The 17,967-nt window shown below is 47.0% G+C and overlaps 1 protein-coding gene across 2 annotated transcripts in view; it reads right to left on the reverse strand.

The window, feature by feature from the left end:
• Window positions 1-7,581: 7,581 nt before the first annotated feature.
• Window positions 7,582-17,967, reverse strand: part of LOC147896447 (uncharacterized) — a 35,150-nt gene continuing 24,764 nt past the window's right edge. For both annotated transcript variants that reach the window (XM_087381590.1, XM_087381591.1), the window contains exons 3-5: window positions 13,981-14,253; window positions 13,700-13,855; window positions 7,582-8,280 (exon numbers count right to left, since the gene is read on the reverse strand). In XM_087381590.1, coding sequence (XP_087237716.1) covers window positions 8,161-8,280; window positions 13,700-13,855; window positions 13,981-14,253 — 549 coding nt within the window. In that variant the 3' untranslated portion in view covers window positions 7,582-8,160. The remainder of the gene's footprint in view (window positions 8,281-13,699; window positions 13,856-13,980; window positions 14,254-17,967) is intronic.

Below are 17,967 nucleotides of genomic sequence, written 5' to 3' on the forward strand. Positions count from 1 at the left end.
ATGTGCATTCACATGCTTTGTGAAAATTGTGCTTAGCAAGGGGTTGTTATGCGATGAGTGGACTGAATGGGATTGCCACATGGTAGGTGACATGGAACTTGCTGACATGGTAGATAAGGGTGCCACACGGTAAAAACTTGACTAGACTTTGACTCAACCGTATCATCTAACCTTATCTCCACGTGCCAGCTTGCTTGTAGACTACAGTTTGTGAGGGAATATTTCAATGACTTGGAGACAGATGGCAACGACGATTCGGAGATGTCGGAGATTTGCAGCTTCATGCCCTACTCTTCACCAGTTTCATGAACAGTTCTTTGGTTTGCTTTTCTTGTAGGTGGCCATTCATCATTTTGTCTTCTTGCTGCATGCTCTACTTTTCTTTTACACATATTTTTCCACCGTTCAAGGATCGCGGCTACTTTTCTTATTTGTTTCATATCTACTTTACAAAATTTTCATCATCCTTCTATACAAATCTATTGCCTGTTGCTTCCAGGGCTCCCACTTAGGGTGTTTACACACTATAGGCGCCGAAGCTTGCCCAATGTTCATTGAATGCATCTCCACCGTGGGCGGGGGCAATGGCCGGGCAATCTTGCCTGTCCATGAACCTTGGGCATGCCCACGGTGGGCTGTGTGTAAATGCCCTTACTATCGTGGACATCTCCATTGCTTGTTGGGTGCTACCTTCTCTTTCCCTTTAAGGATGTTCTATGGCATATTGCACTTGTACTGCTTCACGATGCTCTAAGACCAAGTCGCTAGCTTCTTTGCTTACCACATCTTCTCCATGCTCATTGTACCATGAATAGATTGTTCTTTTCACTGTAGACTTGCCTTTGTTTCTTCAAATCGCTCGTAGCTTCTGTCCTTTTTCTGTTGAGATAGAGTGCTTCTAGTAACTGCTAGCTGCTGTCGATGGAGCTTTCCTTATTGGCTCTTCCTCTCTTTGAATAATATCGCTTCCTTCTTTGTCTACTTCTCTGCCTTATGCTCTTGCCTTTGTTTCTTGAAATCGCTCGTAGCTTCCGTCTTCTCTCTATGTTGAGATAGAGTGCTGCTAGCAGCAGCTGTTGTCGATGGAGCTTTCCTTATTGGCTCCTCCTCTCTTTGAATAATATCGCTTCCTTCTTTATCTACGTAAATAGAGACTTCTAGATACTCTTCTAAGAAGGCTTCTTTTGATTAGTTGATTCCTGGGTACTTTTTGATGATGCCATTGTTATTAACATAATATTCAAAGCTTGAAAATGCTTGATTGTGAATAAGCTTGCTGTATCTAGTTAAAGACTTGGGATTCCTTGCTCAATATTGAAAAATCTACTAGATGTTGATCAAGTACACACCTCAAATCAGACAAGTCTCTACGTTATTTAATTGATGAAAAAAATCATGCGAAATTCCTATGCATGAGTGCATTTAGGAGTAGTGATGTACATGACTACATACATGTCGTAGACAATCTATAAGTACTAGTACTTTTTCCTTTCCTATTTTAACACCATTACTTTTTAGACACATAACGTTAGTTAAAAAAGCACCTATAGTGTAATTTTTACGATAGGCTAGTGATTTTGTCTAGCTTTCTAGCCTCTACGAGATATCAAACGTGTGAAATCATTAGCTTCTAGCGCCAAATCAGTTTTTAACGGTAGCTATTGGAGCCTTCTTGTTCACAAGCCACCAAGCCATGTTTGTAGCATAGGCTACAATGCCTTGTGTGTTCTCGAAATGCATGTTACGTGATCTTAGGTAAGTTTCTCTCAGTGAAAACTTTATAGGATAGTAAGTCATCCTCCCTCGCATCGCTCCCATCCTCTGTTGTCTTGTTGTTCTTCCCCATCATTAATCTCTACAAGACCAAGACTTCTTTCACTTTCATACTCGTTTCGCTACCTTACGGCTTGATGGATAACTATCTGACTCGTAACATCCTGAGTAGAATATTGCTCATTCTCTATCTAAAGATCTGCCAATGAGCAATCCTAGCATTACAACCTTCTTGATCGATCCCATTACAGACATATTATAAGATGGATCAGATTGATTTTATAGATTTAGAGGCCTTCAAAAGCGCTTATGCTTTCCATCGAGACATTTTCATCACGTGGTGTTGGCCTTCATATCAAAATTAAATCGAGGGCTCACATTAGGACAAGTGGCTCAAGGGGAGGCCGAGAAATCCAAACTTTTCCCTAGGGTGCCTACCGTAAAAGAGGATGAATTACATTTAGGGGACCTCCCTTGTTGTTAATGACAGTGGAGTGGAAGCCGTCTTATCATGAGATGTTGTTGGCAGTGTCGTGTACCCTAAGGAGTGGTCGGACTAGTAAATGTAGTTTGAACAGCCCATTGTTTTGTTGTTTGTCAGTCAGTGAGTCCAAATGTGGTCAAGGGTGGACCCATGAATTGTCGTGGGCTACAAGATTAGTTGATGCGTGTAATGTGTCATCATGAATTTTGTGAGGTTGTCCATTTCGTGGTGGCTTTTCTTGTAGCAAATGTTGAAGTCGCCGACAAGGTAGACATTGTCACATTAGCTGACATGGAGCATGAGTTGCGAGAGGCCGTGCAAGAGGGAGGTGGATTTTGTTTTTGGCGATTTGTAACGTTGATGACTGTGAGGTTGTTGAATTTGGAGTCATTGAAAGTTGTCAACAAACACTCTATGCCCTGTGCGTGGTAGAATTCTTTTCTGCTAGGGCAATGATTTCCTTGTAGTATGTGGCAATACCTAGGCCCTGTGCGCCAAGTACTTGCGAGAATCCAACGATGGAAGTCCCATGTGCGCTATTAGGGTGCATCTAGCTGCAGCACGGATGCTAGAGGAAGACATAATGTCCGTTTTGGGTGCGTTGAAGGACCTTGTGTTCAATGACTATAATGAAAATGTGTTTGCATGGAGGGAGCTGAAGTCCACTTGTTAAGTGTGCCATGCATGCGTGGCTCACAAGCATTCGAGAATTTTCTTGTCAACTTTGATGTGCCCTTGTTGTTGCAAAGGTTTCAATATGTACAAGTTTGATGGATCACATACATGAGATAGGGCGGTGTATACTAGACCATGCACCCTTATTCCTAAAGGGTTAAATGCTAGCGAGTCCATCAAAAGGCCTTGAGTACGGTGTATTGTTCTTGTAACGGACTGACTGTATCGGGAATTGGTACCTGCAAACAGTGTTGAGCTGATTTTTACCAATTTGAAACTCTCGTGCAATCTATAGTATTGGAGCCCATGAGAAGGGTGTTCCTTTGCTGCATTTGTGAAGAAAAGATGAGGCACCTCTTTACTGATTAGGGCTAGACACAACACAGGCTATTAATAGTCTCTATGTTGGTCGAGGTATGCGTAGCGCACCGAAAGCGGTTCAACTACTGAAGGAACACACTATTTTGCTAACGCATTGGGGTGTCAAGCTCATAGTATTGAACGTTGTCTTTCCAGATAGAAGGCGACATTGCAAGTGTCAAGGGCTTGGTCGAGAAAATCCAGCTGTCCTTTGTGGGGCTTGCCTGGCATAAATCCCCACACAAGAGGATGTCCACACCACTGAATGGTTGCGAGTGGTTGTGCTTGATTTTTCGCATTCGCATGTCTGTGGCAATGAATGTGTTTTTTCCTACCAAAGAGATCTCGTCAAACATGATTAGTTGCACATCTATGTAGAGCTACGAGAGTAGTTGGAGTTTTTTTGCAATAACAGTTTTGTATCTGGATGTCAACAGAGGAAGATGCAAAGCTGAGTGTATTATTGTCCCACCTATGTTGTATACGGACTTGCCAGTGTAGGCTAGGAGTAGAACCTTTAGTAACTCGATGTTTGTCACTTGTTCATGTAAGTAATGTCGCAACAACACCTATACCAACATTTGAAAGAACGCGACTACTAAAACTAGAAATTACAATCCAACTATTTGGTGGAATCAATTAGCTTCACCGAATGAAAACGAAATCAGGAACAGGAACTCAATACGATAACAGAGAGATCGTTGTTTATATGATTTGCAACATCATCATTTATATCGTTCGCGTTATGCCCAAACGAAATGACAATTCAAACCAAAGACACCTCTCATATCTCTACGAACACAGCCTAATACAAAAGTAACAGTGGAGATGTCCAAAAATCCTACCGCTACTCATCTCTGCATGCAGGATAATCTTTACGAAGACAACCCCGCAGCGTCAGCCAAGGAATCAACTCATCTTAAACGTAACCACAAACTCTCTGCATGCAGGATGAGCACACGCAAGAATTGTAAGAAAGAACGGGACTATGCTACTGAGGATAATGCCTTGATCCACAGGAGAAGATCTAGAACCATGGCTTCCAATACAACCGAAGGTTTGGATCAGGTCGTCTGCATCACCAGAGCGGGAGGTTTCATAGCATCGTGGATAGTCAGCCGGCTACTTGAATTGGGGTACACAGTTCGTGGACGGTGCGCAACCCAGGCAAGATTGCGACTTATCACAAGATTGGGAAGTTGTCGCTGTAGGATATACCAATGCGTTTGTGCGATTCAATATCAAATATGCTAATTTGTCAAGGTAGACCTAGTCAATTACAGACGACAAGAAGAACAACCTCGTCTGAAAGCTGAGGACAAACTCTCTGCGAACTATATGTGCAGCAGTAACGGGAAAGCGTACTGTTGTCGTAATAAACTCTTGCAGACGCAAATTCCCATAAGAGTGGAGAACTATAACCATGACGAAAAACAGAGGTAGAGAAGGATCGATAAGAGTACCCTTTGCGTACGCCTCTCTGGCAAGTTGCTTGGAAGGTCTTTCGGAGTAAGCATTTGGGATCCTTGCTAATGGCAGGATTTTTTGGCAATTCGGATTGCTTGGGAGGTCTAGCCCCAGCGGAGAGTGAGCTGAAAACAGAAGCACATACTTTTTCTTCCACTCCCTTGCCTGCGCTTGCCTCTGCACGTGCATGCAACTTTGCAATAAGCCTCTCACGACATGCAGCAGCGACAAAAGAAACGTCAGCCAACCAAAGAAGAAGACGATGAATAAGCTCACAAAGCAGAGCGTGCCATCATCTCTACACTTCAGAATAATACAAACCTCTTACAACGGACATTGCATCGTCATTTGTCTCCAACGAGGCTTTGCTAGTTACACGCTCTCTCTTTCAGGCAAGGCACCTCTTGAAGTTGGATTATCAACGAGGCCTTGCTAGTTACACGCTCTCTCTTTCACGCAAGGCACCTCTTGAAGTTGGATTATGGTCAGCAGACTCTTCCATAACCTCGCCATACCTCTCCTTCACACACGATGAAAGAACACCGTCACAAACGCTTCTTCATGAACACTCTTCCTCAATTTAAAGGATCTTCAAACTGCCTTTTCATGGGAAGAAATTTTACTTTAGCCCTTGTCCTTTTATGTTGTAAAGCTTGGAAAAGCTTCAGAAATACTCTTCGAAGAGTTCCCTCACACTCGTTGAAAGAGATTGATAGGCAGTCTGTCATGTGGAATGATAGCATACTTGGTAAACATGGCAAACCACTTGGTCAGTCCCATTACATGCAGTGGTCCTGGGAGAGAGGCCTTGCCTTCTCTATAGGATCTTGGAAAGCTTTAAAAAAATTTCTAGAGGATTGTTAACATCAAATGGTAAGGCACCTCAGAGAAGTGTAGGGAGAATTCAGTAGATAGATGCAACTTTACCCAAGGATTGGGTAGATATACAATCAAGATCATAGTTTTGTGGAGCATGGCAAGGATTCACAATGGGACCTAGATCCGAACCTACGTCTTACTCACTTGGGTTCTTGGAGAATTTGACTATACGGAGGGATCTCCATCAAGTTCTTGCAATGGGATCCAAGAGAGAGAGAATGGATTGATGCAAGGCACCAAGAGAAGAGTCTCCCCTTTTTCGCTTGCCATGGGTAGGCCTTAGTAGAGGTTGTAGGATGAAGATGGCAAAAATATTTAGACGTATTTTAGGCATGTTATAGAGCATCTTCTCATTATAATCCATCTTATGATGTCTACCCAATCTCTACTAGAAGAAGGGGTACATGCCTATATACATCGAGTAAAGAACTTCTTTGAGACTTTAATGTGTCAAGGCTACCCCTTTGGGCATTGCACATTATTTCTATTTGTATATTGTAGAAAAATCCATGCCTACCTTGACCCCTTGCTTAATAGATCTACGTAAGAGAAAAATGTCTCTGAATACCATAGAAAGTTAAGGGGACATCACATTATACGCACACATAAACCGATGATACTATGTGTCCACTAGAGAGCACAAAAAAGTGATGGTCTCACACATGAAAAACATTAGTGATGCAACAAAACAAAATAAATCGTAAAAGATATGAACTCAATTATATGACGCTACGAGAAATGCAATAGCAACTACCAAAATTGAACAATGATTCAATGATTGAAAGTTGATTGTACCGGGATTTATTAGATTATGTGCTACCACACTAAGGCCAATTGCAAATCAAATATCCCTACTAGGCCATAAAGCTGTTCAAATGGCAAATCAATAGCAAAGGATCCGTAGTGTCCACATTATTTTAACAATACATCTCAAGTTGAGAAACATCTGCCCTTGTCCATGACTCCAAGAATATTCATGAAGTACAATAAACCCTTCATGATTATGGTCCTTGTCTTGTACAAAAATTGGCTGTCATTTCAACCTAAAAACTGCCACAAACTGCCCCATTGTGAAATAGCAAGACACTCCGTTCGATCTACCCAATCCCATGCCACCACATCCACACCAACACACTACACCCATGCACGCACAGACACATGACAGCAGCAACAAGTGTGCCAAGAACTAAGTGAAAAACTAAAGTCATTAACGCTTCAACATTAGCAATGCAAGAACAACAAAACAAACCTCCAAAAGGGATTAAATCAATCAGAAAATTTAGAAATGAAATATCAAAAGTCAAAATGGGCAATGATACTCATGAGTGTAACAAGATGTCTGAGATTGTGTGCATGGAGTTTGTAGAATACCACAATAGGACCAAATGACTAAGACCACATGCAAACAAAGAGCCCTTAAAGCTAATGATGCAGACAAAGAGCCCTCAGAGGTAATGAAACACAAATCTGATGTAGCCATTTTGCATCGATGCACTCATGCATCTGTGGTGGCTTGTAAGACACGTCATGTTCACAAGAGATCATTTGTCGTTGTCCCTGATGCAACGCTATTTTTGTGCACCCCTTCACTGGGGTAGAAAGATGCAAAACATGTCAATAAATATAAAATAATAAGATTTGCGAAGTTCTGACAGGCAGCCGGGAACATTCAGAAAATAAAAAAGTAGAAAAAAAGGAGTTTGCTTTTGCATCCACTCTTCTTTTTGGAGCAATGCTATTGCTTCACACATAAGGGCTTCAACTTTACCAACTTTTGTCACCCAAACCTTCAAGCTGGATTATTGGTGACAGCACATCATCACTTAAATTTCAATGAGAATTGCAGCTATACGAGTTGACCGTGGTTCATTTCAGATGCCAATATAAGGCAAATTTACCAATTAAAGATCTTGGCTAACCACATACAAGCTTTTGGACAGATATATCAATATTATGGCAATGCAAATCACAATGCCCCATGCCATTGATGCAAACCTAAATAGAATCAGTGCCAAAGAGAGTTTGCTAAAGTTATAAACCTTTAATTGGCTGAAAGATGTTGACAACCACTAAGTAAATGGTTGTAAACTATAACATTAGACTTCACTCTCATCCAAAATTTACGGTGATCTCTTGCTACAGCTGTATAATGGTGATCTCGGGTCTGTTAGGAACAAATTGGAGTCCGCAGAGGATTTGAGGTAGCCAAGAAACCATATCTAAGACATCTCATCAGTTGGTGGCACAAATAATCCCAAGTATGGTATTTGTCCACTGTCAAGGGACAACAGAAATGTTGTCTGGCTCTCCTCAATGATTACAAAGTGCGTTATTGTACCATCTCTCTCATAGCTAATCAAAGCATTAGAAACTTTAAAAAGCCATACATGGTTTGGCAGAATGCCTGAAGCCTGTGTATTTGAGGCTCCTAAGAAAAGGCAGCACAGATAGTTGCCCAGCATCAAAGAATTCAGCTTGCACAAAATACAGATTCTTGCATTGAGACATGTAATTCAGTCATATCAGGGTGCCATTATCCCATTGATGGTGTATGAGAGAGATTTGGCCCAATCCGCTTTAAATAGCAGCATCTGAAGAGTTTTCATGATATTGTAATCTGGATCCAGCTTACGCTGCCAACTCTGCCACATAACAAAGCAAAATATAAACAAAAAACAAGCGAATGATAGGAATTGAGAACCCGGAGTATCCGAGCTGGGAAAACCAACTGGAGCGTCATGGAATTACATACATTAACAAGTGGAATTTGAAAACACCATAAGGGTTTTTGAAAAAACAAAGCAAAAAACTTGGGACCACAAATCAACCTTATTAACGGGATACATTAATGCCACTATCATAGATTCAGTGAAAGAGCTTCAGCTTTTAATACAATAACAAGATCGCATCAGGAGTACGAAATTCTGCATTCTCAACAAAAGTCACTACACGGCACATGGTTTCTGTTACTTCTCCCACCAGCTATTGAATCGTGGCACAGACACCATCAGAGTGATATTTGCAAGAACAGGAAAAGGTTACAAAGATTTAAGAATACATGCATGCACTCCCAAAAATGCCTCCATCAGCAATCTGATAACTCCCGTCGCTAAACCACACACCGGCTCCTCGTGCGTGAAGCTTAGCTAAAAGTTCACCTCCGCGCCATGGGCGTACCAAAGATCTAGTCCCTGTGGTCCCATCCACTCGTCCATCATGAGCATAAGCTGATTACCCAAAATAGTATCAAACACCTCCGAGAACCACTTCTCCAACCCCTGTGGAGGCAAACGAAAATCTCCAAACGGGGTGTGTCTGAGATTCCACTACACTGATCAAACCCCCCTTTCGGGGCTGAAGGACCATGAGCGTGATCTTCAGTGGTAGAGGGTATGAGTCCGAAATCTCCAGATAGTTTCAGGGTCCTAAACTCTAGAAGTCCTGCCGTAAGAGACGCCCAGGCTGGAGGTTGGAAGCTGCTAGCCGAGAGGACGAGCCTCGTCCCTCAGAATCTCTCTCTGAGCGGACCTGCTGCTGCGATGAGGAAGCAGAAGGGGGTATCGTCGTTCCCTTGCCTGATGGTAGGGGTGTCGAAGCGGAAGAAGCTGCTATTGAAGCGGAGGGAGGAGCGGCGGGAGAGGGAGAGGTCGGGACACGGGGGACAGAGGGCAAGGGGCAGGTGGTGAGAGTGACCATCGGAGGGGGGCTGAGGGGGGGGAGGGGGCGAGGGAAACCCTGGAGGGGGAGGGGTAAGTGAAGAGGAGGAGGGGGAGGGGGAGGGGGGGGGGGAGGAGGGAAAAGGACGACCTCAGGCCCCCCTGCTGATCAGGCTTGCCGAGGCTTTGGATCGGATTCTCCACGGCCCTCGTCGGGCTAGCGACTGCAACTTCTGCCATCGCGCATCTAGAGCTCCTAGGGCTCTCTGCTGCTGCAAGGGTGGGTGCGGAGGCTCGAATTCTGAAGCTGGAGGATTGGCTGGATGGGAAGAGGCCCTCGTTGCTAGAAGAGGCTCCTGCTGTTCCTCTTTCGAGGCCTCTCGGTCAACCCTGTCCCTCTCCTTGCGGTTGGCCCTCTGTCTGCAGTGTTTGCGGGCCTGCTTGCTTGTTTTCTTTTTCTTTTTAACATGTGTCCAGTTCCCTTCCAAGGAAGTAACCCATGGGGTCTGAGACTTCTATTGCTCTTGCCTAAGAGGGCACTGAACTCGGGCCTACTGACTCTGCTACTCTGTGGAGGAGGGGGAGGAGGTGCACGAGGGAGGCCACAGGGGCAATATCTGGCGAGGTGACCCATCTGTCTGCATCGAAGACACTGGCTTGGTAACCCAGAGATCTCCAACCTCTGGTGAAGTGTGCCCCCTTCCAGGGTCTCGAGAAGAATCAACTCTGGGAGGGACTCTGAGCTCTCCACCACTAGTCTGATCCTGGGGACTCCATCATCTGCAAGAACGGAGGCGGTCCTCTCTGGCGGGAACTCAAGCACCGTGCCAAATGCTCGACAAATGGACGAGAGGATGGCTCGATACTCCTTGGGGAGCCCTGGGAAACGGAGTGTAGCCAGAAATCGTGGAACATGGTGTGTCGTATCCATGTCCTCCACTGTGAACCCATGATACCAAGGAAAGAGGTAGACAAGGTGCGGGCCAAGGAGTATCGGGCTCTGCTTCACAAGTGTTGAGGCAGTGTTAGGGGAGCTCAACTGGATGAGGAAAACGCCTCGTCCATAGATGGTGACCTCCTGGATGTGGTCGCTCTCTAATGTCAAGCTCGCCTGGATCCACTCTCGCACCTGTCTCCGTGTAGACGTGAGGCACATAATTCTGTCCACAAGCGCCTTGTCCTGAAGGGATTGAGCTACCTACTGTACCTGTTGCTTGTCAGCTGGGGAAAGAAGAACCTTGACAACTGTGGGAGTCGAGGGTACTGCCATAGAGCCCCTCTGGCCAAACCAAAGGTCGCCACCAAGATTTTCTTTCACCGTAATAAACACGAATGCTCCCGCTGCAAGGAGGCAAATGAAAAAGGAAAAGAAAGGACGACGAGGCGGAAAGGTGGAGGAGAGAGAAGGAGAGGGTGGCAGGGAAAGTAGAGGGGAGGAAAGGAAGGAGGGAGAGGAGGAGGAAGGAATGAAGAGGAGGAAGGAGGGCGGGAGAAGAGGAGGAGGGGGGAGGCGGAGTGGGGAGGGGGGTGCACTGGCGGGAGGGCAAAAGGGCGAGAGAATGTGCAGGGCGGCAAGGAGGGGAGTGGGAGGCGAGGAGGCGGAAGGAGGGGTGGAGCGAGGGAGAAGGCAAGGTGGGGAGCGGAGCAAGGGGAGGCGGCGCAGGGGAGAAGGTAGGATGGGGGAGAAGGCAGGGCGGGGAAGCAGCAAGGGGAGGCGGCGCAGGGCGGGAGAAGGCAAGGCGGAGGGCAGAGGTGGAGCGAGGAGGGCAGGGCAGAGCGGAGAGGGAGGAGAGGTGAGGCGGAGCGAGGGCGAGGGCGATGCAGGGAGGAGGGGGCAGCGGGCAGAGAAAACAGGAGCCACGGGCAGCCTACAGGCCGCCGCGGGCAACGGGGGGAGCTCACCGAGCAGCTCCTCCATCCCTCATCTCGGTCCATAAAGATGTGCTTTCTTCAAGAGACAAAGACCGAAAATGACTGAGTTCAGTCAAAGATTGACAGGTAGATTTTTCCCGAGCAACCATATCCCTCAATGTTTTGAGATAATTTTTGCCATAATCCCGAATAACCGATTGCATATGAGCAACAAATGCATCCTAGGCATAATCAATATCAATAAAACTCTGAGGTGAAAGAGGTTGACATGCATCATACAACATGGCCTTAAAATGATCATGATCCAAATAGCTATTGTTAATCATGAGGAGCCTTCTGTGTGGAAGCCGATCATCCGGCATGTCATGCAGAGAAATCCTCAAACATAGAGGTGCATGATCAGAATGCACAAATGCATAATCAACTGACAAGGTAGTAGTAAAAGTATCAGAGTGCTGAGGATCAACTCTGTACCACCTATCCATAGTCTAGCTTTGTATGTAGATTGAGCATTGTGCTGGAAAGTAAACCCGGGCAGCAATGGATAAGATGCTGTCCAAAGATCAGCAAAATTGAAATCAAGCAACAATTTAGACCAGCTCTGCCTCTCAGAGGCCAACATATGTGTATGACCAGATGTATTATCCCCTGGCTGAGGAGCATTGTTGAAGTCACCACAAAAAAAAGCATACTGCCTCCATGGATACCTCTGCATATCTTCCCAAATCTGTCCTCAATGACGGGAGGATTGAGGAGCATAGACAGATGCAAATTCAAAGATATCGCCCTGTACAATGCATTGCATAACCATCCATCTGCCTTGTGAATCATTGAAGGCCACAGAGGGATGAAGATCATGCTTGATCAGAAAGACCACTTCCGAAAAGGAATGCTGTCCAACATAGAAAATCTCATAACCGTGAAAATGACCATGCTGTCCAGCATACATATGCTGATTATGTTCCTACAAAGCTACCACATCTGGCTGTAAGTGATTGAGATACCCCCAGATTGTCTTCCATTTAGAAAACACACACACACACACACAGAGCTACATTCAACGAGGGGAGCCGTTTGAGATCCTACAACCATACACCTATCTAGGAGCAATCTTTGCGTGGCCAGTTTCATGATGACCCATGTAGCCAAATCTCGGCTCACACGAGGGCAAGGAGCTCTGGCTCGACTAGAGCTACAATGCTGTGAGGCACATTTCCAAGACCCCTCGACAAAGGGATGGCTACTTGACAAAGTTGTGAGGCCGACAACCATGTATGCAGTGCCCTTCTGAAGGAGCAACCTATTGGCGACTGACTAGGGTCGCCCAAAAGGATATAGATGACTATGGGGTGACGGCCTAAATTTAGGGGAGATGGGGAGACAGAGAGAGACCTTACTGCAGCAGATCAGATAGCAGGGAGGTGAAGTGGACAAATAGAGCGTAGCAACACATCACCAACTTCTATGCCTTCGAGTCATCCCCAAGACACAATGGGGCAGAGGAGGAGAAGATAGACGATATGAGGGCAGCATGGACCAACAGGAAGAGATGGCGCAGAGCCGTGGAGCCACCACGCATAATGCAGAGGCTGACTATAGCACACACGATACAAGTCCAGCCCATCACCATTCTACTCTCAGGAGTCCGTTTGAGCCAAGGTTTCACGCTTGATATGGCCCACGAGATACAAAGATCAAGGAGACCTCCCCCCAGCCAGACAAATGCAGATATGAGACATCTTTGCGTCCCATCGGAGCATATGTATTCGAAGCACTAGCTTTGCATGTCTGAGTTTTGAGAATATTAGCTTAGCTTTGCACTCAGCAAGGACCTGTACTTTGCTTCAGCCCACAGTGGCTTGTATGAGTTACATTTTGGATTGTACTTTGTCTCATAGGCCTGCGAGGCCTTCCAAAGACGTTAATACAAATTCTCTCTCTCTCTCTCTCTCTCTCTCTCTCTCTCTATCTACTTCCTCCCCCCCCAGCTTTTGAGGATATCGATCGGGCAGTTCGGCGTTCACACTGACTTCGCATCAACCCACATGTCTATGTATGTAGAATCTAGAATCTAGATTTTGACTGAAGACTAAAAGAGAAACTGCTAATGCATGAATGTGTTAATTGTCGCTCATGCTTCTGCAATAACACTCCCTCCGGTTATGTAAAACATGTAATCACAATGAAAGCTCAAGTAATCTTTTATATTACTAGGCTACATTTGTAACATATAATATTATGTCATAGTATAATGTTTAAAAATACACGTTCTTGAAGGTTTTGCCTGGAATGCACGACACGTTTCGAAAGATTTCACCTGAAATGCATTCAAGTGGATTTCCACTAATTGTTTCTGCCTCCTATTAAAACCTTCTCAAAGCCCTTGTAGATCCTTCATGTGTATACACACATGTTTCAGGAGAGTGTATGAGGGAATATGTCAAAAACCCATTATTAACAAACAAATACACACACACAAAGTTTGTTAATGTCTGCACAGTGTATACTGTCAAGTCCATCACTTGAAAATTACCTCAAGGACCATAGTGGTGACCATTACAGTACACACATCACCATCAATATTGACCCTGTGTCTTCTAACCTGCTCCAAAAGGTCTTGCATGCAGTCTGCTGGGTGTATCTCATCTCCCTCCTTTGAACCCCAGAAATTGAAGGAAGCTTCAACCTCCTGCAATAACAAGATGGATGACTCTCTCTCTCTCTCTCTCTCTCTCTCTCACACACACACACACACACACACACACACACACACAAACAAATAAACATTTCACCTAACCAATGAGTGCTATGCACCTCAATAAAGGCTGCTGGATTAGGGCAAGATTGATCTCTTGAAAATTTTAGAGTACATGCTGCAGCTGTCCGTCCATCTCTCAGGGCCAATGCCTTAAAAAACTCCAAAAGGTTGACACGGTCTTTCTTGGAAAGCTCTGCTGTCATGCCCACATCCAGATAAATAAGATGAGGCTTTGACCGGAAAATCCCTTTTCCACTAGGATTTTTCCTTTTTTTCACACGAACTAAAATATTGCCAGGGTGCATGTCTGCATGGATGAAATTATCAACCTGAATCACAATTGCACCTTCATTAGAGACGAATGTGATTTGGACTGCCTCAAATCGAGATTTCGGACATGACTCTACTTGCAAGAAACCTGTGATAAAATGAAACTTGCTTTAGAACATTGTGAAATGTTTCAGCCCAAATAAAGAAATACATGTCCTACAGTTACCAGTTCAGCATGTAGTTTTTAAAAAAGAGAGAAAATAACACTATTAATACACTCCCTAGTGACACAGACACCAAGGAAAATACAACTCCCCAATGAAGAGTACAATAGATATCCCCCTGGCTGACAACATGTTGTAATTTAGCCTATGCAGAAATAGCTAAGTAGCGTATTGGAAACAGCTGTCAATGAGTTCAAGTCTCTATATGAATCACACTGTAATTTGCGGGGCTTGTGAAAGGTCCTGGGCTATCAAACTTCCTTTAGCAAGAAGCAAAGTAATTATCTCCTTCACCCCAAGTCCTAGCATAGGGAGTGGCTCCTAGTCCATGCACTCACAAGGCAGGGGGCTAGATGGGACAACTCTTGAGGTGTTGGTGCCTAGAATCTCTCTAGAAAGAATTACTATACTTCTTGCTAAAGGAAAGATAATGGTCATGGACCTTTTGGATTGGGGATTGTTGAGTATGTAGGATTAGAAAAGAGACGTTTTGTATGATTGCATTTAATGACCTTAAAGGCCCACGGAGAAGTGCCCCCTCAGCCCCTCTCTCAGCCCCCTCCTCCCGCCTCTCTCAGCCCCTTCCTCCATCCCCTACCTTCAGCCCTCTGCCTCTCTTCTCCCCTCCTCCCTCAACCCCCCCTCTCTCTCTCCTTCACTCCCTCCCCGCTGCTCCTCCTGCTGCCTGGCTGCTCCGCACTGCCTCGCAGCTCCGCCCGCTAGCCTCCCCTCCCGCTCCACAGCCCCGTCCTGCAGCTCCGTGCTGCTAGCCCCCTGCAGCTCCCTCCGCCCTCAGCTCCCCCCTCCACGCAGCCCCCTCCACGCAGCTCCCTCCTCCGCCCTCAACCCCCCCTCTCTCTTCTCCCCTCCTCCCTCAACCCCCCCTCTCTCTCTCCTTCACTCCCTCCCCGCTGCTCCTCCTGCTGCCTGGCTGCTCCGCACTGCCTCGCAGCTCCACCGCTAGCCTCCCCTCCCGCTCCACAGCCCCGTCCTGCAGCTCCGTGCTGCTAGCCCCCTGCAGCTCCCTCCGCCCTCAGCTCCCCCCTCCACGCAGCCCCCTCCACGCAGCTCCCTCCTCCGCCCGCTGCCTCCTCCCCTCAGCTCCCTCTGCACAGCCTCCTCCTCCCCTTCTACTCCGCCTCCTCCACTCAGCCACCTGCTGCCTGCTGCTGCTCCCCCTGCCTGCTGCAGCTCCCTCTTCTGTGCCCCCTCCTCCCCTTCCACCCCGCCTCCTCTACTCCAGCCACCCGCTACCACTCAGCTCCCCGCCATCCCTCACCCCCCCCCCCGCGACCCCTCAGCTACTCCCTCTACCACTCAGCCACCCCCCCCTTCCCTACTAGCTGCCCCGCCTGCTCTCAGCCTACCTACAGCCCCCCCGCCACCCCTCAGCCTCTTTTCAGCCCCCCTGGGGGTACCTCCCATCAGGGGGAGGGAGCTCATCATGCGCCCGCTCCTGCTCCCTCTCCTGCAATAAGACCTGCACCGAACACAGATCAATCAAAATAAAATGGGAAAAGGTGGCAAGGATACAGATAAAGCTACCAAGAAAAAACAGACACAGTGGAAACTCGAAGATGTGAACACATGATACAACCGCAATGGACTTGGAGTAGAAAGCAAAGCAAAGGGGGGGCCCACTTCCGCCTCAGCCTCAGCTTCTGCTTCAGCTCCAGTCTCAGCTTCGATTTCAGCTACATCAGCTACATCCTCATACTCAGCCTCAGCGCCAACCTCAGCTTCAGCTTCATCCCTCAGCCAGCCTCATCCTCCCCTAGGATAGAGGGGTTGTCACTAACAGCATCTCTCCCTTCTTCTCCCGCTACAGTTCTCTACCCGATTATGACACCTACTTTGGAGGGGTCGTACACTGTTCCGCAATACTCAACCTTTCTCTCCCCTCTGCCTCTCAATCAGCCCTCACCCTGCTGGGATCGCCTCATCATCCCCATACCGCACCTATCTTACCTAGTCATCACCCAGCCTCCAGTCTCTTCCTCACACTTTCAGGCCACAGTCCTATCAATACCCGTTAGAGCACGGACGAGCTGACCCATCAGAGGCTTGGGAGTATTTGCTGATGGAGGTCCAGAGCATCCGAGAGCATAAGAGGGAGCTGTCATGCTTCGCACAGGAGCAGACACGCTTCACCCAGGAGCAGGCACGACTCATACAGGAGCAGTCTCAGGCTATCCGAGTCTAGGTTGATCTTATTCAGGGGCTCAGACAGGAGATCTCACAACTCCGACAGGAGGTCACTGCTGTACGTACAGTCCCAGGGAGCACCCCAGTCGTGGAGGCACGGATTGGGAGCATGCAATCTGCCATTAAGGAGACGTCCAGATGGGTCGACGTAGCCAAACAGAAACCAGCAAGGGTAACCGTTTCGGCTATCCTCTTGGAGCACCAACACAGAGCCAGCAAGGCTCTCAACATCAGAGTATGTGAGATTCCCCGCACTGAGGCTACCCCGATGGCAGATGCGCAGGTCGTCGTGACCACTACCCTAGGGGTGACTGAGCACAAGATTGAGAGAGCATGGTGGGTTGGGAGGGACTCCAACTGAGAGCAACCCCTTATCATCCGATTCCATGACGCCCAGGCATGACTTTCGGCTTTATGTCGTAGGTCAGCCTTACGAGACCAGCCAGCGATCTCCATGGACGAGGACCTCACTCCACTACAGGTTGAGGAGAGGCGTTTCCTGTTGCAGCAGCAGTATCAGGCCCGCAAAGAGGGGAAGTGGGCAGTAGTACGAGATGGACGACTCCTTACAGGCCCCCGTCGCACCCACCTCTCCTCCCACATAGGGAGGCAGGGCCTAGGAGACTCAGACATCCGAGACCCTATCCTGTACCATCTGGAACTGTAATGGTACCTTATGGTCAGAACCAAGGAACTTCTCAGAATCCTATACAGGTACACAGAGACACATCAGAGTCCAAAGCGCCCACTACCAGTAGTCAGCGGGTATACATGGGAGTCTGCCTACAGAGATGAGACGAGGGATGCAGGAGGGGTTCGAGGATCAGGAGGAGTCGCAATCCTTTACAGATTCACACTTATGGGGACCATCTCAGAGAAGCAGAGATATCCACAGTCCAGGTTTCTCTCGATTCGGATCCGACACATGGATAGCCAAGATTTGTTTATCGCAATTTGCTACTTCCCTCCTGAGACCTCCTGATTTGCCAGAGATATTCGAGGGGAGGATGAGACATCCCCATTTGCTGCTCTTTATCAGTCCATCGTAGACTTCTCTAGCCACAGGGAAGTCCTCCTAGTTGGAAACTTTAACTACTTCAGGGATGATTCCACTCTACTGCCAGACATTGACCTTGAGGAGGTAGGTATGCTACGAGTTTCGTCTGACAGACGAGGACCGCTCACATCCTATGGGCAGGCCCTATTAGACCTCGGCACGATGCATGATCTCATTACCTATAATGGTCTTGACAAATGGCCCGTATCAGGTGGCTTCACTTGCTTTCCACATGGGGGAGGCTTCAGTGTTCTGGACTGCATCATGGGATCCCCTACCTTCACATC

The sequence above is a fragment of the Dipteris shenzhenensis genome, chromosome 11 (genome assembly GCF_047967505.1).
Source record: "Dipteris shenzhenensis isolate YYH24624 ecotype China chromosome 11, Dip_SZ_1.0, whole genome shotgun sequence".
NCBI classification, from domain to species: domain Eukaryota; kingdom Viridiplantae; phylum Streptophyta; class Polypodiopsida; order Gleicheniales; family Dipteridaceae; genus Dipteris; species Dipteris shenzhenensis.